This window comes from Panthera pardus, unplaced genomic scaffold, assembly GCF_024362965.1.
Source record: "Panthera pardus isolate Hobbes unplaced genomic scaffold, ASM2436296v1 HiC_scaffold_10, whole genome shotgun sequence".
NCBI classification, from domain to species: Eukaryota; Metazoa; Chordata; class Mammalia; order Carnivora; family Felidae; genus Panthera; species Panthera pardus.
Window position 1 is genome coordinate 49,398,496 of NW_026526655.1, and position 25,135 is coordinate 49,423,630.

The 25,135-nt window shown below is 36.6% G+C and overlaps 1 protein-coding gene across 1 annotated transcript in view; it reads right to left on the minus strand.

Moving 5' to 3' along the window:
* ZNF804A (zinc finger protein 804A) overlaps positions 1-23,835 on the minus strand; it is a 286,277-nt gene extending 262,442 nt beyond the window's left edge. The window contains exon 1 of the mRNA XM_053907108.1: positions 23,505-23,835. Coding sequence (XP_053763083.1) covers positions 23,505-23,615 — 111 coding nt within the window. The 5' untranslated portion in view covers positions 23,616-23,835. The remainder of the gene's footprint in view (positions 1-23,504) is intronic.
* Between the last annotated feature and the right edge of the window lie 1,300 nt (positions 23,836-25,135).

A 25,135-nucleotide genomic window follows, 5' to 3' on the forward strand; every position in this document is an offset into this window, starting at 1 on the left:
GATTTTTGGCACATATTACATGAGGGATGTGTTGTATGTGTTTCTTCTTTTTTTCTTTTTTTCATCAAGACTGTGGACAGTGTAATGACAATGATACTTTTAAATGTAATAGACTTCCATGGGTGTTAAATGATGGGTTTAGATGTTATCTTTAAAAAATGTGTATTATTGTAATATTTAGCAGATATCATTTATGAAAACTTAGCATGGTTTTCATAACCATTAATCTGATCCTAAGACATACTCAAAATCAATAAATTATTTCTTGGAACAAGTAACATAAAAAATATGAAAATTATGATGTGTCCTTGATTGAAATCTAATGCATTTAATAGAATGGCACAAAATACTTGGCAAATCTGGAATAATTTATGGATATTTTCCAAATCTTGTTAACTATTCTTCTGAATATGACAACTTTATCCAAAGCAAGAGGTACAGTATATAATTAGAGAATATTTCTCTGTTTGATTTATGTTTGACAGTTTGGTTTTTCTTTCATGTAGGTATTAAAATACACATTTGGTTTTCATTTCATGTCAGGTTTTTATTTAAAAAAATTTACTTCTAGTATCTCATAACTCACCAGTATTTCATACTCTTGATATTTTATGCAAATATTCATTTACTTTTGAATTTTGAGGGTGAACTATTACATAGTCACTATTATACAGATTTCAATTAAGAAACAGTTAACAATGTTCAAATATTTTCAGTCATCTACCATGACTAGAACAAGAATTGTACACTACAAAGTAATCATTGTTCATATACCCACTATTCACTTTTCTAACACATAATAAGAATGACTTATTTGCCTGCTTAATAGCATATGGCTTTTAGTTTGTATAGTGCTGCTGTTGATAGAGGGAACAGATTGTTCCAATTCCTGGTTTGTCAATGCAGTATCACATATTTGTCATGTGGACAACCTTCCTTCAAATGCTATTTTCTAGTTTGTTTTACAGGCAATAATTGAATGGCATTCCATTTACTAAAGATTTTCTTTCAAATCTGTTTCCCAGTTCTACACCTTTTTCCTTTCTTAGTTTTCTTTTATTCTTATTCATGTAAATTAGTCTCTAGAGAATAATTTAGAGTGATTCACTCTTAGTTGATGGTAAAATACACACACACACACACACACACACACACCCTCTACAAATAAATTACCTCTTTCATATCCAGTGTTTTTTGTATTGTTCAGGTACACTTAGTAGTACAGACCTGAAAAGCATCTCCCAGAGAACATTTGTTTTTGAGTATCATTGATAATCTGTCCAGATGTAGTGAAAAGGAATGTCTATGGATAGATATCAAGCCTTCTCCTTTAGAATTTAAGATAAAAAGAGGGTGCCTGGATGGCTCAGTTGATTGAGTCCCTAGCTCTTGATTTCAGCTCAGGTCCTGATCCCAGGGTTGTGAGATCGAACCCTGTGTTGGCCTCCACTCTGAGCGTGGAGCCTGCTTAAGATTCTCTTTCTCTCTCCCTCTGCCCCTCTAACTCCCACCTGGCGGTCTCTCTCTCTCCAAAATAATAATAATAATCATAGAAGATAAAAAGGAATGAAAAAATAATGAATTTAAAAATTAACTAAAAACAGTGTCAACGTAAAACTCCCAAGTTTTAAGAATTGTCTTTTCCACTGAGAATTTATAATGATGATGGAACTTATTTCATTAAAAACATAAAAGTCTAGCTTTTGTGTCCAGAGATTGTTTAATATAGTGCACATTGTGAGTTCTTTCTAAATCCCAGCTCTGCTCCTCAGGTAGAAATAGGAAAGCACAAGAAACTGGAATGAGGCCAGGACGACCAATGACTATTAAAATATATATCCTAACCAAGACCTTATTTGTGACCTCTAAATCCACATGTTTAACTACATGCCTGAAATATTTGTGAAAAGCACTTAATGCTCAACATGTTCAAAACACACTTAACAATATTTACTATCACTACCTCTTTGCCAGTGAGTGATACTCATACAGTGCTACAGGAGAGTAATTCAGGAGCATTCTTGGCACATATTTTGACTTCCTTCCCCAAATACTATTTATCATACATCCTGTTGATTCTGTTTAGTGAATGTATATTAAATCTGAACACATATCTCAAAATACATTGTTTTAGTCCAAACCATTTCTAGCTTACCTTGCTACAATTGACCCTTAGCTGGTATATCTGCATTCATTGTTGTAGTCTCCCATCTCATATTTCCCAAGAGTGGGACTGATATTTTCAAGATACAATCAGGTAATTTTTTTCAGTAAACCTCCAAAGGAAACTTAAATATTGAAATTTCTGGACCTATGCACACTCCCATCACCAGCAATTTCTTACCAACTCTAAAATCTCTAGCCATCTTGGCTTTCCTTCAGTTTCTCAAAAATGCTAAGCTTCCTGTCTTCAAAAGCCACATGTCCATTCCATTTTCTCTGCTGAACCCCACCTTCTTCCACCTTTGCCTGCTTATGATTTATACAGCCATCCCTACATTCCATACTCGATCTGTTCCCCATTGTACATGCTCTCATTCTGGTTGTACCTTTCCTTCATGATACTTAACGTAGTTTGCAATGAACCTATTATGGGTTGAACTGTATTCTCCAAGAAGATGTGTTGAAGCTCTAATCCTCAGTATTTCAGAATGACCTTACTTGGAAAAAGGGTCTTTGCAGATGTAATTAGTTAAGATAAATTCAATCGGAATAAGGTGGCTTTTAATCCAGTAATGGTCTGTGTCTTTACAAGACAAGAAGCAGAGACCCACACATGTGAAGATATAGAGACACTCAGACACAGAAAGTAAAATAGGATGTAAAGATGAGGGCAGAGATTGGAGTAATGCTGTCACAAGCCAAGGAAAGCCTGAGGCTACCAGGAGCTAGAAGAGGCAAGAGAGGATTCTCCCCTATAGGTTCAGGTTGGGCATGGCCCTGCCAACACATTGATTTCTGACTTCTAGCATCAAACTGTGAGAAGATAAATTTCTGTTATTTCAAACTACCCAATTTGTGGTTCTGTGTTATGGCCACCCTGCAAACCTAACATAATATGTTTAGTGATTAACACCTACCTCACCTGCTAAACCATAAGTTTTATGAAGGCAGGGGACTTGTGTGCTTTTTGCTCACTATTACATTTCTAGCACCTACCCCACAATATCTGCTTACACAATAGTGTCTAATAGATATTTTTAAAGTTTATTTATTTATTTTTGAGAGAGAGAGAGAGAGAGGGAGGGAGAGAAAAGGGGAGGGGCAGAGAGAGAGAGAATCCCAAGAAAACTACTTGCTGCTGTCAGTGAGACCAACGCAGAGATCATGACCTGAGTTTAACCAAGAGTCAGACACTTAACCAAATGAGCCATCCAGAATCCCCTACCCATTTTTGAATAAATGAACATACCATACAAGTTAACTCATAGGAAACACTTCTTTGTATTTGGTTTTGATACAAAATAAATAAAACTATCGGTGCTTTCTGAAAGTAATTCAATTAGAAAATTTATGCATTATTAAAATTGACATAAAAATGAAAATAAGTTTGATGCACCCCAAAGTATATATGATATGAATCAGTTTCAATTAAAAAAATGGAACTCTATTGAAAAAGGTAAGCAGGTTTTTCATTCAGCATTTTATATATAATTTAAAATATTATATTAATATTCAGTATAAAACTGAGGTTCCTATTGGTGCAGAGTATTTACCTTAATAGGCTCCATTTTTCCATGTCAAGCTGTAGTGCTCTCAATACATTGCAAGGATTGACTCAATCTTTGATGACTATTCAAACAGAAATTTAAAAGAATACAATCAGAAAACTATAAATCAATGCTGTGTGGAAAGACATACCTCACAGCAAAAGAAAGATTGACATGTCTCATGACACAATGTAAAGATGTAAATAATGAAAAATGGATTAAAGCTATTAATACTATAGTTATTTCCAGATCTGCCATTATCATTGCACTCTATCAATGAACCTGACGTGTAAGAGACAGGCTAGCATAGTGGATATGAACTCTAGCTCTGAAGACAAATTACCTGAATTTGAATGACACTTGTAAGTTAGATACAATCAGGTTACTTTCCAAATAGGGTTGCTGCGAAGATAAAATGTTAATTCAAACAAAATTCTTGGAAATGTGTCTAAAACACACTATGTTCATATTGATGCTTAACTGCAAAACTACAGGGGACTTCACATATGTAATGTTTCAAAATGTTCCAGCCAAAAAAAAATGTAAATCAATATTTAAAAATTATATTGTCTTTGGCTATAAAATTTTTCATTTCATTTGATTCTTTTCCCTTATACTAATTCAGTCACTGAATTTGTTTGATGGCACAATCCTATTAGCAAAAGACTTTCAAGCTAATAAGCAAATAAATACATGCATTTCTATATAGCATAAAATATTATAAAACATTTTAAAATGAGATAATCACATATATAAAGACAATGTTTAGTATTTCTACTTGTTCCATGTAAAGCAATTTGTACACTTGCTAGCATATTGCATATACTCCAATTCGGTGACCACTGCATAAGACAATGCATTCTAGAAACAAAGAACCAAATCCTTATTGCCTTCCATTGTGTTAATTGTGTCTATTATAGAATCTGACACATAGAGGTAATCAATAAATATGTTCTAGGAATGTAGAAATAAATGAATACATGTATCCCAGAGCAGATATATACTTTTGCAAACATTATACATATTGTCCAGAAACTAAGTCTTAAGTAGACAGAATAATTAAGTAAGAACTAAATCTTCAAATTCTAAATCCAATACTCTTTCACTCAGGTCAACTCATTCACCTAGAAATACAGATAAAAGATATACAAGGGGTGCTGGATTCCTTGGTCAACTGAGGGTCCGGCTCTTGATTTCAACTCTGGTCATGATCCCAGGCTCATGGGATCAAGGCTGTATCAGGCTCTGAGCTGAGCGTAGGGCCTGCTTAAGATTCTCTCTCTCTCTCTCTCTCTCTCTCTCTCTCTCTCTCTCTCTCTCCCTCCCCTCCCCCGCCCCTCTCCCCACCTCATGCTGTCTCTTCTTCTCTCTCTTAAAAGAAAAGAAAATAAATCTTTGGGGCCCCTGGGTGGCTCAGTCAGTTAAGCATCTTGATTTTGGCTCAGATCATGGTCTCAGGGTTAGTGGGATCAAGCCCCACATTGGGCTACTGGCTGTCAGTATGGAGCCTGCTTGGGATTCTCTCTCTCTCTCTCTCTCTCTCTCTCTCTCTCTGTCTCTTTCTCTCATGCTCTCATGCTCATGCTCTCTCTTTCTAAATAAACACTCAAATTAAACATATAAAAATAAAATCCATTAAAAACCCAAATATTCAATTGTGAAACATCTTCTTATTAAACATTTGCTATAATTGAAAATAATAATTTACCTATTTTGGGATTCTGAAATCATAAAATATTAGTAGGAGGTTCATGTCTATAGCCTATGAAACTGATCAGATGGTTAATGACACCTTTTACCCTACCAATAATTAAAACACTCCTCTGTAAAATGTCTATTATATCTCACAAGTTATTTACTATTTTTTGTCTTCCATTTTTAAAGTCTCTTTTCCTGCCTCTCCACTTATAGTGTTATTATAGTCTACTTGAGTATGACTTTCAACAGGCTCAAGCAAGGAGAATAGGTGTGATTCCATGCCCTGATGACTGAGCAACTACTAGAGGAGAAAGGGAAAATCATCAGATAATGTTACTATCATGTTTAATTCATATTTGATGAATAAACACATGAGTCCATTTTGCTAGTTTTTGAAGACAGATAACTGCTAAAACAAAAAAATCAGATTACTTAGCTTCCTATCTACTGTCAGCAATATAACCTTATTTTTTACTGGTAGTATTCCTTCTGGTAAAAGTCATGGCTCACCCCCTTCTCTTTTATAAATCAATTTTCAAAATCAGCAAATTTTTAGCAGAAAATAAAGCAATGTATTTTACTTCACATTTGGAGGCATCTCTGCCACACAATTGGTTCCTTTTTAAATTTTTTTAATCTTTATTTATTTTTGAGACAGAGAGAGAGACAGAGTGAAAGCAGGGGAGGAACAGAGAGAGAAGGAGGGAGACACAGAATCCAAAGCAGACTCCTGCTCTGAGCTGTCAGCACAGAGCCCGATGCAGGGCTCGAACTCGTGAACCGCAAGATCATGACCTGAGCTAAAGTAGGACACTTACCTGAACCACCCAGGTGCCCCATTCCTTTTAACTTGTACTAAAGAAAGTTAATGAACTGTAATTTTATCGTGTGCAGCATTTGGCACACAAAAAGGTATGAGGGATTGATAGGCAATAGCTCAACAAGTTATGTTAAATGTGATTATTTCTACTTTTCAAAAGTTTGCATACAAACTGTCTTTAATAGTTCATATTTTTAATTTAGTGGGCTAAGTATTCATTATTGATTCTCTGACAAACCTATATATCATGTGATATGAAACTAAAACTTATAAAGGCAAAAATATGCATATCCCCGGGAATACCTGTAGACTTATTTTTGGAAATATATAGTTGATTTCTAGTTTAATATATTTTTCTGACATATAGATTTAACCATGAACTTTTTTTAAAGTTTATTTATTGCGAGAGAGAGAGAGCGCACAAGTGGGGGAAGGGTAAAGAAGGAAGAGGAGAGAGAATTCTAAGCAGGTTCTGCCCTGTCAACACTGAACCCAGCGTGGGGCTAGAACTCACGAACTGTGAGATCATGACCTGAGCCAAAATCAAGAATCTGACGCTTAACCAAATGATCCACCTAGGTGCCCCTCATGAACTGTTTTAAGGGTAGAATGTAAAGTATGTATTTTGTAAATAATATATAAAATTTCTATTGTATAATTAACTGATCTCTTATTCTTTGTAAAATGGAAGTGCTTAAAGCATTATTATTATAAAATTAACATAATTAACTACACTTATTGAGGTTGTGACTAAAACACAACTTAAGACAAAATTAGGCTGAACCATTCACAGCTTTTATAGTCTCTGGCAATAACCTTAGATTCTCTTAAGTTTTCCCTAAGTAAAATGTGGATAATAATGGTACCTGCCTGGTTAAAAATCATATTCTTCTTGTATTATGAATACATAATCAAATAAAAATATGAAGTTAGAAGCAATGTGATGTAGGGCTGTGCTATTATCTTGTGAGTCTCCACTCAATGGATATTTATTATCACTTTTAGCTATATGATTTTGTTTCTAGCTTCTGTTTTGCAATGAATTATGTTGTCTTTATTCTCTACTTCAAAATGTTACTATATTTTCTTAGCATAAAATCATCCTTAATCCTTAATAATATTCCTATTCCCTTCAGATATCCAGAAGCTTGTAACTACATTTAGACCTTTTATCGTTATTGTATGTACACACACACACACACACACACACACACACACAGTTTAGAACTGGGCCAAATTGATGAGGATAGAGATAGTAGAAAGCTCCTTACAAATAACACCAAAGGGCTGCTCAAAGGCTCCTTTCTGTTGACACATTACAAGGTGCTTTTCTCTTTGCCCTACCCATCCCCCATTCCTCTTCTTTGCAGCACAGCCAGCAATTAGGAGAAAATAAATTTAGAAGCACCCACATCTTACCAAAAAATATATTAAAAGGCTTCAGATCTTTTCATTTTCTTGTATTCTCCCTGAAAATAATCTTCTGAGAAAGACAGGAGGATAACGTACATATTATGAACCATCTAAAGCTGAAAGCCAAGCCTTGACAAATGTGTGCTGCAAAGCCCAGTGATTAGAAAATGGACAGTTTCTCTTATCTTATTCCTATAAATGAAAAACCCAATAATATATCCTAGAAAATGATGGCACTCTTTCAGCTATAAACGACTTACAAATAATTCATTATCTGCTTTGGTTTGAGAACTTCCATTACTCTTAATAGTTACTAAACAGAAGATTGCAAACACTAGGAGTGAAAAAAGCTGAAGGAAGAAAAATTGCAAAGTGAATTGAAAGTACTAGAAAAATATCTTAAGCTCTGAATTTTACTAAAATCATATAGTTTATTAAATAATCTTTTTTCTACCTTGGTGCAATATATAATACATATAAAATATGCCATTTAGCTCATTAAATCTAATTAACTAGCTTCTGTCCAGTTCCCTATATGAAAAAGAAGCATGAAAATGTCTTTATTGAATGCTTTATTGATAAACAAATGGGCAATACTGTAAATTTATTTTTTTAATTTTTAAATGTATATTTATTTATTTTGAGAGAGAGAGCAAGCATGCAAGTGGGGGAGGGGTAGAGAGGGAGAGAGAGAATCCCAAGCAGGCTCTGTGCTGTCACCACAGAGCCTGATTCAGACCTCGATTTCACAAACCGTGAGATCATGACCTGAACTGAAATTGAGTTAGACGCTTAACAGATTGAACCACCCAGGTACCTCTCAAGTTTTTATTTAAATTCCAGTTAGTTAACATATAGTGCAATATTGGTTTCGGGAGTAGAATTTAGTGATTCATCACTTACACATAACAACCAGTACCTGCACCAAATTTTAAAATAAAATAATTTTAATACCAAAGGTAATTGAGATATATCATATGATTTAATAAGAATATAATTAGCATATAAGATTTTATTTATAAATCCAAGCTAGCACTGTTAAATCCTCCACATACTTTTCATGAAAATACCTACTATCACCCAACATTTCATGAAGTTATTCACCCTTATGTCTTTTATGTTGTAAATTACCTGATGTTTACTATTAGCTCAACCATTTGCTTTGTAGTTCAACACAATGAATGAAGAAAATAGCATACATTGAAAATTCTTAAATACTATGATATGGATTATTACTTCTAATTTCTTCATGCTTCATGAAAGCATGGTTGAAAAGGAAATTGGCTAAGTTAACTAAATTGTCTCATGAGGCTGAAGCTAGAACTAGATTATTTTCTGCTTCCAACATGAAGTTTTACATCTTCGTCTGTTCTGTAGAGGTTAGACTCTATCGAATTTTAAGATTATGTCCTTATATTCTAACTAAACCTTTTCTAAATTTCATTTTTCCTTACAATGAAACATGCATTTCTGCCAGCTTTCTAAAGGTTCTATTTGGGGGCGAAGTGGGATGAGGAGAAGTGTTGGGCAGAGAACCTAAGAAAGAAGAAGAACAGAGTCTCGTTTCTCATGTCAAATATGAGTGTGTGACAACCAAGTGTCCTTCTGGAACAAGTCGGTTGAAATCAAGCAACGATAGATATGGACCCTAACCATAGATACTAAGTGAAGTCCAGGATGTTGCATTTTCTACATCTTCAGGTAACAAGTATGATCATCTAGTCTGAAATCTGTACACCAGAGAACTTCAGTTTTCCTGCATAGAATAAACTAGATAATCCTCTCATAGGTCATATATAGGTGCTAAATTTTATGATCAATTTCCTGGCTTATTTTTCACAGGATTCCCTATAGCACCTACAATAAATATTATTCATTTGGCATCCCTCATGTTCTATCTGAAAAGCACAAGACCTTGTATCAGCTTCAGAAAGGAGGAAGGATGAGCCTTATTTAAGATATCAATATTGGCAAAAATAACAATAGCTTTTATTGTATATCATCAGACTCTGAAGTAGAGAATCCCCTTATGTTATTTAATCATTACAATAATCCTGTTCACGCATACCCATCTTAAAGCATTTCAACAGTAATTACATATGATTTACATAACATGTTTCAAGTAACACCTGGTATATAGCAGGGACTAAATGAACTACAATTTTGTTATGTTGTATAGATAAAAAACCTAACCTAAAAGAGGAAAAATGCCTGGCCCAGGTTACATTGCCAGAATTCAAACCTAAATCTCATTCCAGAGGCTGAACACCTTTCACTATAGAAAACCATCAAGGGGACTGATGAGAAGCAAAGGAGGGAGTGAACACTGTCAAAACTCTTTAGATATAAAACCCAGCACAGTACTCATGTCCTTGAAAAAAATTGCCAATTCCACAGTCGTCCTAAATTCTAGTCAGGTCTCTCAGCTAAAAATAACCAAAATTAACTCATTACATGAAGCATAAAATACATGTATTGGAAGAGTATTAGGTAGCTGACAGATTCAAAGGTGACCTTGTTGAATGAGTCTTGTTGAGGAACCAAAATTGGCTTGGGCAAAATTCTTCCACTAAATAGTTTGGAACAATGCAGCTGGCTCATGAGCCCCAGGGACTCTCCACTGACAAGGCTTGGCTCACACACAGCCACTGGACACTCAGTGTTCTCCTCTTTACTGCATCTGCCACAGATGACCTCTTAGTGACCCTGTGCCTGTGCCCTGCCTCTGAATAACCCTTTGTCCATCATGCAGCTACACCCAAACTGGGAAAAAGAATAACAGCATTCCTTTCATCATTGAGGCTTAGGGTTGTTGAAACAACAACAAGGCTTAGGGTTGTTGAAAAACTAGCCAAGTACTATATTAATGTCATCATCTGGAGATAGCATTCTCGCAGGAATCTACAAATCCTAAAGTAATGCAGAACTTCAGCCAGTTTAGAGAACAGGAAATCATTTCAAACTGATTCCCATCACTGTGGAGGTTTCTACATTTAAAGGATTCTCATACAGATTATCATCCAAATCAGAGAGGTAAAGGTAGTACCATTATTAAGCATTCTAAGACAACAGCCTTAGCTGCGATTATCCCAGCCAAATCTGGATGGACCATCATCCAGTTATTTAAATTGATACATCTTCTTATATCAGTTTACAGTCTTCTTAACTGCCCAAGAACTGCCTAACTTTCTTTACTCTTCTTTTTCCTCACTCCAACCCTCCTTTTCCCCTTCCTTCTTTCTATTTGTTTTTAATTCCTAGGATTGTGGTCATCCAGTGGAACTTTGGCCATCAGCTTACTTCAGATTTCCCAAATATTACCACTGTTATTTTCAGACCTCTGCTATTATATTCATTGGCTGAGGTAGGGGGGAAGTGGAGTTCTTAATTACTTTTCAACTAAATAATTTTTTTGATCCCTAGGCTGGCCAAAACTGTTAGTAGAATTACATGTACTTCCTGAGAAACAAACATGCAGACAGACTAAAACTGGAGTAACAATATCTTCTCTGCTTCTCTGGACTACGGTGGGGGTGTAGCAAGAGGGTGGTGAGAGAGGAGACAAAGAATGATTTTTCCATGTGTGCATGCCTATTTTGCCTGTGTCCGTGAACAGATACTACACTTATGTGGGGTGCTGAAAGAAAAGAGAAGAATATCTCACATAGTCTATAGTTTCAATAGTTGATAGGATTGTATTAGCACTTTATTAATGTGTCAAAATAGTTGGCATGTTTAGTGCCTGGAAGGATAACAATTAGAGACTATAGCATATATTAATTGAGTTGATACCGTATTTTAATTAGACCAATTTAACACTATAAGTAAACAATATCCTTAGTTTCCAATTTTTTTCCTTACATTATCAAATTATGCTTAGAGCTATGCTATGCACTGTACAAAGTGGAACAAATTGTTTTATTATTATTGTCATTATTATTACTATGATTATTACCACTACTACTATTATTTACTTCATAACCCTTTACCGTGAAATGGGATGGTAATAGATTGTCTTAAATGTGGGTCTCCAGGACAGCAACAGCCCAGAGACTGGAGTCTGCTTCAGATTATGTGTCCCTCTCTCTCTCTGCCCCTCCCTCACTCATGATCTGTCTCTCTCTCTCTCTCTCAAGAATACATTAAAAAAAAAACATTAAAAAATTTTTTAAAAATGTGGGTCTCCAGGACAGCAATATGGAATATGCTACATCAGAAATTTTTTTAGTATCACCCTACCTGAAAATAGCCTTTTGAGTTTTTGAGTAGCAGCATGTATCATACTATCAAACTCCTCCAAGTCTTGATCCATAAAAATTGCATCTTTCATGTTACATCAATAATTTCACAGTGATTAGTAACAAATAGAACAGTTTGTGTTATTTTATGCAATCTGTACATTTTCTCTAAGAAAAGTAATCCCAATTTGTATGGAGGAAATTCCATTGAATTTTAATAAAAATGGGAAATTTGAGTCTCAGACATTTTTCAACTATTTTCCTGTAATGTGACTTGTGGCAATAATGCAATAAATGATAGATTTCACAATTTCAAATATTATTTATTTCGTGTTTTAGCTATTCTTGTGTCAACAAATAGTGGTCATCACAGTCCACCTTTATTTTGCTTAATAATTTAATTCCATGAAAATGTGCATCAAATTTAATTATATATTAACTATGACATTAAAATAAATTGGGCATTAAGTTTCACAAAATGATTTGGTTGAAGATACTTAAAAGTACTCAGAAACATCAACTTCAATGATGAAAACTGACACAATTTCAGCCAGGAATATAGTCTAGTAAGGTATAGTTGGACATCAACTCCATGTCAGCTCCATTTTGATACATACAGCACATGTGACTAAGGTAGAAAATAACTACGTGGTGAAATACACAAATAGAGCATAGGACAAATACATCACACCTATGTCACATGACCATACTGACTTCCTGGTCAGTGAAATTTTAAAGTGACTTTGGCTAATAAAACTGTAATAACTGTATTTGACAAATCTATTAATCCATGATTATTTACTATATACAGGTCTATGTAAGAGCAAGAGGAAATGTTATGCCGCCCCCTAGTGTAAGTATTAATTTTGTAACACCAGAACAGCAGTGATCCAAGACCTTGCAAGGGAATCAGTTATGCTAATCATTATTGAAGAGAGTTAAAAGAAATCCTAAATTTTTCTAAAGAGTCAGCTTCTTAGGAGTACGGAGTTTCATGATACAAAATTTTATGATCGTTACCATCATTTAGAGTTTCTTATGTATCAAACCTGGGCAAATTACTTTTCATTTGATTTGCAACGTGTTTTCTAGGTAAGAATTATTAACAACTCCATTAAACATAATATAATTTATAATGAGAGAGGTGAAATTGACCAAGGTCATAAAGCCAGTGACTAGTTGTGGTAGACTTCTAGGGTATCATCAATTATCTCTTTTTCTTACTAACAGAACACTGCTTTTATTGGGATTAGTGATGTATTCCCAGCTTAATTAATCACGTTTTTAAAAAATCATGTTTTCATCCTTCCCTACACTTAGTAGTGGTTCTGTGACATTGTTCCATCAAAAGAGATATAAGCAAACACTGTTGGGTGGGAATTTTTTTTAAAAAGAACTGTCAACTTTGTTCTTCCTACTTTACTCATTTCATTTTTTTCTAGATTAGAATGTAGATGTGATGGCTGGAGCAGTAACCACCTTACAACTGTGGGAAAAATATAAATAAAATCAAAGAGTCCTTGACTTTGAAATTATTAAGCTGCTTAATATATTATATATGTATATATATATACACACACATATATATGTGTTCATGAAGTTTACACACACACACACACACACACACATATATATATATATATATATATATATATATATATATATAATTAAAACACTATTAGATACAGAGTTGATATTGGGTTTTGGTCACAAACAACTCCACTCACTACACACTGATACAGAGGTATTTCCAGAATTTGAGCTCAGATCCATCTGGTTATAAAGTATTTATACTTTTAACCACTGGGTAAGTATGGCAGTGAGTATTTTGATGAAGACATGCTAAACTGGATGCAAGAATATAATCCTGGAGTGAAAGCAGTGATTCTCTTCCCAGAATGAAGGTACTTGGTCTCATTTCAGCAAGAAGAGGTGATTTGCTAAATATCAAGTTTTGAAGGTAACCTTACGATATTTCCACTGGCAGTGGAGGACTTGGAGGACACTGGACTATGTCACTTGAGATGTTTTCATTAAACAAAGATAGAATCTATATTTTATCCCCTCTTTCTATTCTTGACCAGTTATAGGAAAAATAATTCAGTACAAACCTCTCATCATTCAACCCACTCCTTCTCAGCAACTGGTCTTAACTTTTTTCCCAGTAATTTATTGTCCCAAACTTTCCTGCTTTCCATAATCCATCTAAGGTGCCTAACAACTCCCTGAGCTCCAGATCTGTACCAAAGTCTCTCCAAATTTGCTTGCTCTACATTGAATTATGTAGTTTCCTATCTGAAAGACACAAACAAGGCTTGTGTGGGTTAACACAATTTGGATGGATTAACCTTTGAATTATTGTTAGTACTTTAAATCTCCAGCAGCTGAATATGGGAGGAAATCTACATACTAGAACTAACCATGTCCCTCTGCCATGACACTTCAGCCGGGCCAGGAGAAAGCTCTGAGGCTCAGAGTAGGCTCAGAGTGGAGCCCTGTATAATTCAGTCTCACAGAAAGAATCAAACATGAGCCCAGGAACTCTGGGTGCTCCCCATAGAAACGCTACCTCTCTGCTATCCTCCACCAATCCCCTGATACTACTACATGTACTGGGATTATCAAAACCAATTTTACCCTACCCTGTATTCTCAATAATGTCAGTTTCACAAGAAGCCCAGAATTTCCAAATTCTTCATTCTCTAAACTTTAATCTCCATGTGATTATTTCATATCCTCTTTTATGGCACAATTCTCTGTATTTCCACATGTCCTAAAACACTTGGACTGTGCTTTCTTGAATTTTGAAATGCCTATTATCAGTGAAATCTCTTTAGCTTTAGACTTTCCATTGAAGTTTCTCTTCACTTTTTGATCCATCTGATCTGTCTCTCTTGAAAACATTCCCCTGTATCTCAAGAGATGGGTAGATGTTTTATCTTCCAAATCCTCATATTAATGTGCCAGTGCAAGACACATGTCCTTCTTGTTCCACCCTGATAACTACTTTTTAATGTTTATTTATTATTTTTTAGAATATTTTTTCATGTTGATTTATTTTTGAGAGGCAGAGAGAAACAGAGCGTGAACATGGGAGGGGCAGAGAGAGAGACATAAAATGCAAAGCACACTCCAGGCTCCGAGCTGTCAGCACAGAGCCAAATGAGGGACTTGAACCAACAAACTGCGAAATCATGACCTGAGCCGAAGTGAGATGTTCAACTGACTCAGCCACCAGGTGCCTCAATATTTATTTATTTTTGAGAGAGTGCAAGTTGGGGAGGGTCAGGGAGACAGGGACAGAGGATCCAAACTGGCTTCACACTGACAGCAGTGAGCTCAGTGTGGGGCTTGAACTGCAAGATTATGACCTGAGCTGAAGTCGGATGCTCAACCCACGAGCAGCCCAAGTGCCCCTCCACCTTGATAATTCTTGACCTTTCTCCTTTCCTCCCTCCTCCCTAAAAGTCCCCAACTTTGGAAGTCATTTCCTTGAAATTATCTTCGCTAATGGCCTTGCCTCCCACCTGTTTGCAACTATCCATTCTCATGTCGTATCTGAGAAAGAAAAAAGCAGTCATTGGGAACTGTCGGGTAGGAGTTTATCTGGATCTGAGAGTGGGTATTATCTTATCAAACAGGAAGAGTTTCCCAGCCCACTAACATCAGGCAAGGTCGTCTATGAGCGTGATGGAACAGAAAACACAAGACCACTCAGCAATCATGTTTGAGGACAGACAAAACAAACACTGTTTTTGTTACCAAACATCCTCATCTGCCAGCCAACATGAGCAAAAGCTGCTTTTTTGCCAGTTACAGCTTTACCCCCACTCTGTCCTTGCCTCCTGGATAAAAAGTACTAAGAGAACCAATTATAGAATTCACCCTCCTTTCTTATGGTATCCAGAATAAAACAGTGCTTTAATCAAAGCTCTACAAAATCACTTTACCCAATCTCAAATCCTATAAAATGATTCCTTATTCCTTCTTCATGAGATGTACCAAGGTTCCCTGTAGTGTGCACTTTATCTTCTTTCCCGCAAGTACCAATATGTCCAACTTGGTTCAACTACAATTGTGTTTCTAGTTGTTTCAGCTGGAGGGGCATTCACTGCATTCTATATATTTTTATGAAAACATTTTTGTTTTTTAAAACTAAGTCCTTCATTTTACATAGCCCCCTTTGAAGACTGTTTTCTTAAATTCTGCCTACCAAATAATACACTCTTGATATTAGGATTAAAATATTTTCTCATTTAAAGATAGCCTGATTTTCTTGGGGCGCCTGGGTGGCTCAGTCAGTTAAGCGTCCGACTTCAGCTCAGGTCATGATCTCACAGTCCGTAAGTTCGAGCCCCATGTTCTGTCCGCACAGAGTCTGGAGCCTGCTTTGGATTCTGTGTCTCCCTCTGTCTCTGTCCCTCCCCTGCTCATGCTCTGTATCTGTCTCAAAATAAAATAAAAACATTAAAAAAAATTTTTAAAGATAGCCTGATTTTCTCCAGATACAATAAGTGCATGTGTGACTATCTGTTGGAGCTGAATAGATAAAAATAACTATATTTTACATAGTTATAAAAGTTTTTTTTTGGGGGGGGGAAGCAGAGGGATTGATGGCAGATAGATTGTAATCCAGGCAAAGATATAAAATAAAATTATTATAATTTTTTGTAAGGGAACAGAAACATTCCACAATGAGGTCAATCAATTTTAAACCTAAATAGTTTTAAAATGTCAATTTCACCCATTTCCTATTAAATCCAAATATGATTTGTATTTCAAATATTGAGTTGCCTTATTGTAAAAGAGTTGTAATAAACTGATCCTCTATATATCAGTCAGGGTTCTCCAGATAAACAGAACTAATAGGAGAGACAGATAGCCAGACAGACAGGCAGATAGATAGGTTAATATGCTAGGGAATTAGGAATTGACTGTGTGATTGTGGGTCTGCAGATCAGGCCAGTAGCCTGGAAACTCAAGGCAGAGTTTGTTGCTGCAGTCCTGAAGCAGAATTTTTTCTCCGGGAAACCTCAGTTTCTGCTCTAATAGCCTTTCAACTGATTGCATGAGACCCATGCACATTTGTTTAGGTTAATTTCTTTGATTTAAAGTCAAAGAATTGTAGACATTAACCACATCTACAAAATATCTTCACAGCAACAAGATTAGTGTTTGATTAAATAATTGAATGCTATTCTGGTTGACACATAAAGCTAGCTATGAAATACCACAAAGGTCATTTTTCTAAAGCTATTTAAGAAAAATAATATTTTCTTATAATTTGAATATGGCATTGTCATCATAAGTATTTAATACATTTAATGTTCTTATATTTACAAAAGTATATGACTTTCTTCTAATGGTGTCAAACCATTATGAAAGAGTCCAGAGTACTACATCAGGTAATGGATTTTGTTTACTTTGACAACTAGGATTAAGTTTTAATTATTTATTACCCCATTTTATCTTATACTGTGATAGAAAGTGTACTGTAATACATTTATAAAGTTAATGAAACCTTGCTAGTTGAAAACACCATCATAATGTAATATCTAAGTGGTAAGTAGTTCCTCAGAACCAAAGAATAATTTAAAATGAGATAAAATAGATCAGGTGGTTTCAGGCTAAAATTTTTAGAAAGAAAAATTAATGAAATGATATTTCTTATTTTTTGTAGTTAGCAATATAAAAAAGTGATAGACATATTTCTTCATGAATATTGGCCGCAGTACACCACAGATTAAAACTGCTATCGTTTTTCTTTCTAGAAGGATTACTAAAACTCCAAATATACAGCCATTGCCTAAAATGGTAATATCTCAGGGTCACTGAAGGAAACTATTTCAACATTGAGCTATCATTACAATTATTAAAAATATTATTTCCCCCGTGCATAATGCTTTTGGAAAAACTATTTTCCAAATATGTTACATTAACTAAACATGTTTATTAAAAATATAAAGGATAAAGTTATATTCAATATTAATTTTTAAAAGAACCCAAACCAAGAAATTACCAAAAAGATACCTACAGCCTGAGCAAAATTTGCAATTCTAAAATGCATCACCCTCAAATCCACATATTTCTTTATTGTGATAACATTCCTAGATGTATGATCTGGAGAATACTTTTAAGTAGCTCAACCAATACATAGCAAATAGATACTATAAAAATACGAACATGCCAAAACTTTTTGAAGAGAATTATCTACCTACTAGTTGGTACAACAAAGGGCACATGCAGAATGATGAAAACGTTTCTCTCCCCATATGTAAAATTTGGTTCTCAGACTAAACAAGGAGTGAGAAATTCAAGTGCCTTCGCTTGTCAGGAAGGTAATGCAAGTAAGTGAAAAACCTACGTAGCAGCGAAGAGCAGTGTAGACAGCAAAGTGCATTTTTCTTTGAATGACATTTAAACTCAAATATTTTTAAACACAGTGCACACTAAACAAACTACGTCAGCCTGAATTTGGCCCTGACTACAGCCATAGGAGACCTTGGACTAGGTGATCCCCAAGGCTCTTGTTGATCTGTATTTTCAGTAAAAATGTTAATTGCAGTCATCAATAACCTAGAAAATATTGGTGAGGAACTGAGAAGTGATGATAAGATATTATATCACTATTTGAATTTCAGCTTTCAAAAATAACTCGATTAGTATTTAACGCACTAACAAAGCTATGTCAGTATCAGGGTATTACTTGATAATGTTGGCCTTAAAATATTGTTTGTTTATGAATAGGTCATAAGTAGGTCATAATATCAATAATTCAATTATAAGTTATTTTCCTTACTTGAAAAATGTGTTGTAAAAATGCACACTTGTAAAGATTTTGCTACAATAAAAAAATAAATATAGCAAAGAATATATGACACCTTCAGTTCAGAAAAGTGAGACACAAGATGGTCTTTGATCCTGAATATATAATAGTTTAAAAGAAATTTGGAAGAATAAATCACGGACTAATTATGTGAACAAGTTTATAAAGAGGAAAGTTTGGGAATATCCTAAGACAGCACTCTAAACCACCCTCATCCCTGACCTTTCTTGAGGATATCAACCCAACAATGGTAATTTTTCATCAGCACTAATTCAACAACTAGTCTCTCTAGTCTTATGCACAATATTAAATGTGCTACATAAGTGGGTTTCAATGAGTGGAGAAACCTTTTAAATTACATTCCCTAGGAGATATAGAAATGTGTAAGGAGATGACATGAATAATAATGCTATGTTAGATAATGATAATTAGAACAAAAGGCCCTAAGAATATATTTCAAAGACTTTCCTAATTTTAGTGAGTTCCTGTATACACAAAGGAAAAAACCCAGAATTTTTCATTCTTTTCAAAATGAATACATATGAAAACGTCCTGAGTGACAAGAAACCTGCAAACATGTCAAAATATATGAGTATTTTTTCAACACATTCAAAATGAACAGGAGCGTACATGAATACATCTTAATGCATAATATTTAACACATGATGCTTCGCACAGAGCTGGTGGTGCCTAGAATAGTGCTTTACAACTGAGGTATCTCAATAAATCTAAATGAATTAAATAACAAACATGTTGAGAACCGATTAATAAATCAATACTTCTTCTCCTGCCAAATATGGTACTTAATATATTTGAAAAGAAGGACAGCCTACAGAAACAGAGCTTAGGCCAGACAGAAAACATTGATGTTAGCATATTGGGGGATGAGACTTAAAATATATTTGAATTCAAATTATTCTGTGAATCTATTTCTCCACAGCTGAAGGTGAGTGGAAAAGGAGGGTGCCTTCAAACAACAGATAACACCTACACCATCTCTTTATCAGTGTGGATATAAACACACCAATTCCTATGGAACCCCTTAATTTAGTATCTAGATTATAAAGGAAATATGTCTGGAATTAGGAAATTGAGATTATAATACTGATTTACTGTATGACCACCATTTTCTTCTGAATTCCACAGTCAGTAAAATAGACATAATACTCTTATGAGATAAAAAATGCTGACTAATAAAATGTAATGAACAAATTAGTAATGATTTCCAAAGTTCCAAATTTCATATTAAAAGTGAACAAACATATATTTAAATTATGTGAAAAATATATATTTAAATATTTTACATTAAAAGTTTTAAAATATATAATTAGGGAAAATAAATTTTGTGGCACAATTGAAAAAAAAACATCAGCATATCCAATAAATAATTTTATACACAATAGTTCTATCTAAGGGATAATCTAAGGAAAAAGAATGAAGATACAGGGATGGTAAACTTTATTCATTGCCACTAAATTATATAAGTTTTCAGACATATCCTGCAGCACTAATAAAATATTAGTTTATCTCTTATTCCATGGAATTAAAGCTATCTCACAGATATGATAATATTTATAACAGAAATCATGACAATTGAAATGACCTTTCTCTTTGCTTGTAAGACCCTGCAAAATGAACATTTATATATTTTCAGTTAAAATTGTCAAGAGGAATGTATTAGAAAGCTCAGAAATAACGTCAAGATTAACAGCAGCCTTGATCTCTAAGTATCTTTTCAAAATTGTATGTATGAGTGAATAATATGATCTATGGGAAGACTGTACATTTTGAGAATCTCCTCAGTTTAAGTAGGAGGATTACATTCTGGATTTTAGGGCTAAAGCAATTAATCAGTGTCACTGAAGCCTGAGGTACCCTTATCACATAAGTAACTTTTAATTCATGAAATAACACTGTATTAACAGTTATTGCTTATCTTAAATTGTTCAATATTTTTTGAAGATTATAAAATCTTTTAAAAATATGAATTAAAAAAAATGTTCAGAATATCCATTAGGTTATTCAGTAATTGAAAATATTTGGAATGTCTTTGGTAAAGTCTAAGTACTTTTTACCTGAATGGTTTTAAGTGTGCTTTCCTGAAATAAGAAAAAGTGAAATATTAAAATTCTTTTAACTTAATACATATATCAAAATGCAAAAATGTGACGATGTTTTAAAGGCAAAATTCAAAATATGTTAAAGTCAAATAGACAAGAAAGTAAAAAATGCTCTCATAGTTTTTACACTATGAAACTGGTATTAAAAAGTAATACCACAAATTCTGAGCTGAAAATATTCAAAATGTAGTACACATACATTTTTAAGAGAATATTTGTGTTTTTTCTTAAGGTTCCTAATTCTGAGAACTTTGAGGTTCAGTTTTCTGAACTTAGCTTATAGTACCTTTTAGTTTATATGAAGTTCTCATAGTATCCTATATGTTGTAAAGAATACATTTTTAGGTAAATATTGATAGCTATTTAATTAAAAACATTCATTTATGAGTATGTTTACATCTCTTCTGTTATACTTAAAGGCAGGCATAAATCTCATTCTCCTTAATAACAAAATCCTAGGAACACATATAGAAAACAAATGTTTGACATATATTATGTTGTAAGGTAATAGTTTCAAATATAGTTGGACCATATATGAAAATATACCTAATTTTATTCAGTGTAAATCTCTTACACATATTTGGGCAGTTTATAAACACAATCTGGAAAGATTAGCTACTAAATCCTTGTAAGTCCTTTTACTATAACTAAGAGAAATATAAGAGCAATTTCTAATCCTTCTTATTCCAGCTTATGCTCCAACATTTGCCCATATTTAGATTTATTCATCTCATTTAGATAGCTGCTTTTTAACACCCATTTTAATCCCAAACTTACACTGGCAAATCTAGACTTTAACCTATCTTTTGTCAATATGAATGATAATGAATGGCTCAGCTCCAAACCCACAACAAACAAATCAGCATAGGCAAATTGAACCACCACTAGAACCCAAAGTTGACTTAAGAAATCAAGATTATCAGAATTTTAACAAGTTCAGGGTTGGCAACTTTTTTTTTTTTTTTAATGAATTCTACTGTGTGTGTGTGTTTACTTACACCATTATTGTAAGTATAAAGATCTTGTTCAGTAAATTTGCTTTTTCCCCACAAGTAAAACTTGATTTAAAAAACAAACTGATGCACACTTCCTTTAAATTGAAGAGTCCCCCCCCCCACGCCAAAATATTTATCTTCCCACACAGTGAGTTATTTAAGAAAGTAATGAGAACCAAAACAATTTCAATAATTCCCTTAGCCTTTGCCTACTGGTCTGCATAATACTCCACTAAGGAAGACCCTAGAAGAGTATTTTCACTTTCTTTTGTTCAACACCACAACAATAAAAGCAACAAAATAACCCTGCTTCTTTGCATCTTAAAAATCTGAGAGGAGGATTCCAATAGATTCACAGGAAAAAAAGAAAAAAGATTAAGTGTATAATATCAACACCAGAATTCATTTAAATGAATGAATACCAGAATTCATCTAAAACTTTAGAAGAGAACTTTTCATTTTTGGAAAATATCCCATCGCTTTAAAAAAATCACGTAGAATCATATTTTAAAATATGCAAAGAAAAGGAGATTAAGAATACTGTATTTACTTTTGGACTAAATGAGTCTGTCCTTAAACTTCTCCTATTCCACCTTCTCAGGCTCAGTAACAACTTTGTAAAAAAAAAAAAGGGACCCAGACTTTAGTGATACATACATTTGCATATTACCCCCTTACTCTAGCTCTGCTCTCCTTGCAGAACTTAGCCTTAAGAAGCCTTTCCTCTACTTCCTTTTGTATCTTTTTGAAGTGTACACTTCTCAGAAGATACAATACATGCGAGTCAGTCAGGCAAGGAGGTTTTGTAGCTAACAGGGGATCTGGAAGAAAAAGTAAGAGCTATCACCCTGCACTATCTCAATGCTCAGCACATCCTCTACCACCAATCAGAAGTACTCTTCCTACTAGGACGCTGAAAGATGAAGCTCTGTGGTCCAGTGAGAACCTCCCAGCAACTGCATGGGTTCTGCTTGTCTGGCATGTTTCCTAGTGGCTCTTATTGTGACATAGTGCTCGCCCTTCACACTTCTCTCCAACCTCTTTTGAGTGAACAGCTTAAAGTGGACGATGTGGGGTTCTGGAGTCCCTCTGTTAAGCTTAGTACAGACAACTCCTCACTAGAGAAGTTTGCTGCCAGTCCTTCAGGAGACAGCCGGAATACGAACTCCTCTCGAGACCATCACTCAATCCCGCCACTTACTCCGCGCCACCAGTCACATGGTTCCCTGCTTCCATCGGAGACACCCACATCCCCATTCACCTTCAGCTTCCTAAGCCAAAAGATGTGAGAGGGTCACTCGGGGTTAGGGCCCTTCTCTTTTCTAAATAAATAAATAAATAAATAAATAATAAAAGAAGGTCCTGTTGACACAGTTTGCTTCAAATGAGGAGACGTTCTGGTAACCTCCAGCATTATGGAGTGAGGTGCTGGGAGTCCAGAGCATCGTCGAAGTGTCAGCCAAAACCATGGATCCCAGCTTCCTCAAGATTCCAGCGTTTTTCTACCTCTAATTCTCACCCCACCCCCACAAGACAGATCCATTAATATATTATAAACCAAACTGAATCGCGACACCTCCAAAATCTCACGGTAACCTCAATCCTCCAAATGTCCAAATGCCCTCTTGGGGGGGGGGGGGCGAGAGAGAGAGAGAGAGAGCGAGAGAGGGAAACAAGCTATTACCAGAGTTTTGTTCCCGTTCTTGCTGAGAGGGCCCCGGAAAACTCCCTTGATGTTGCGAAAGTGTCCGTTGCTGAGATGCGTGGAGCTGATGACAATGTAGTAACACTCCATGGGGCAGCCGCCGCCTCCTCCACCGCAGCCGCCGCTTCCATGCACCTCGCGCCCGCAGCCGCAGCGCGCCGGAGCCCGGGCAGGGTGGGCTGGGGACCCGGCGCGAGGGCGCACCGCCGCCTCTCTCGCCCGCCGCGGGGAGACAGCCCCACTACAGCCCTGTGCCGAGCGCGCCCAGGCGCCTCCGCCTCCGCATGCTCTCGGCGCTCCCCCTCTCCGGCTCTTTCTCTGCTAATTCGCCTCGGGGCGACGCGCCCCGCGGGAGGATCGCGGGCTGGGAGGGGCCGGCCGGGCGGCGGGACCGAGCGGGGGAGCCGGAGTCAGTGCCGGCGCGGCGGCCGAGCGGAGCCGGGCAGCGGGAGCCGCCCGAGCGGCAGCGGCGGCGGCGGCGGCAGCATCCCCCGCGCGCGGCGCCCGCACTCGGAGTTGCTGCTGCTGGCAGGCATGAGTGTTATTATAGTGAGCGGCGTTGCCGGTCCATTGCACTGAGCCAATGGCAGGGAGCCACTGGGCTGATACTGAGAGCTGTCAGAGGAGTACATCTGTCACCCGCTGCCTCCCCCCCGCCCTCCCCCCGCCGCCGCCGCCGCCGCCGCCGCCGGGACCCACGGCCGCGCGGGTCCGGGCGCGAGTGGGAGCGCCCAGCGAGCGGGACGCCCCCCGCGCGGCGCCGCGGCCGCCGAGGGCCAGGGACGCGACGGCCACCGCGGGCGGGCGGCAGAGCGACCCGCGACTGACAAGTGGGAGACTCCTCTAAGGTGGGGGCGGAGGGGAAAATGAAGAGACGGAGATTTCTTGCCTGCCAGTGGGGAGTGGGGGGAGGGGGGGAGGGGGAATAAATAAATTAATAATTCAGTACCAAAGCCAACCGCTTCCAACTGCAGCGGATCCAGGCAGGTGCCAGCAGCTGCTTCTCTCTCTCTCTCGAGATAGTTGCGACCCATTGGGTTTGGCTTATTTGATTTTATTTGTTTTTAATGTATTTTTAGGGTAGAGGCTGGATCCTGTTCAGAACCTTAGAGAAAGAAAATGTTCCCCACCCACCCCCACCACCCCCACCACTCGTTTGTAGAGATCACAAGTGTTTGTGTTGGTAGTTTGGGAGGTGGGTGCTGGCCGCGGTGGGGGGGTGGGGGGGGCGGGGTAGTTGTGGCGATGTGAGTGGAAGTGGATAGAAGGTAAAAACAGGGACTCTTGGTTAATGTGTTCCTGGACCTGGCGTCCCCCCTCACCCATCTCCCCCGAGAAGCTCGGTTCTTCCTAAATTGCCAAAGCTGAACGGAAAGGGATGCTTTGCCGCAAAGAAGCTGCTGCCACGAGCCCTGCTTTGCATTTCTCTATAGTTCTTTTCCCACCCACCACAGAGTGCTAGCGAACAAAAAGCGTTTGCCCTAGAAGCGACCTGAATGGAAAATCTCCTGCAAAGGAACTAATGGGTTCGTTATGGAAAGTAGGGGATGGGGGTCTGCTGCGTTCCCTGAGGACGGACCATCAGGCTGGTTTTTAAGGGGCCAAGGCAG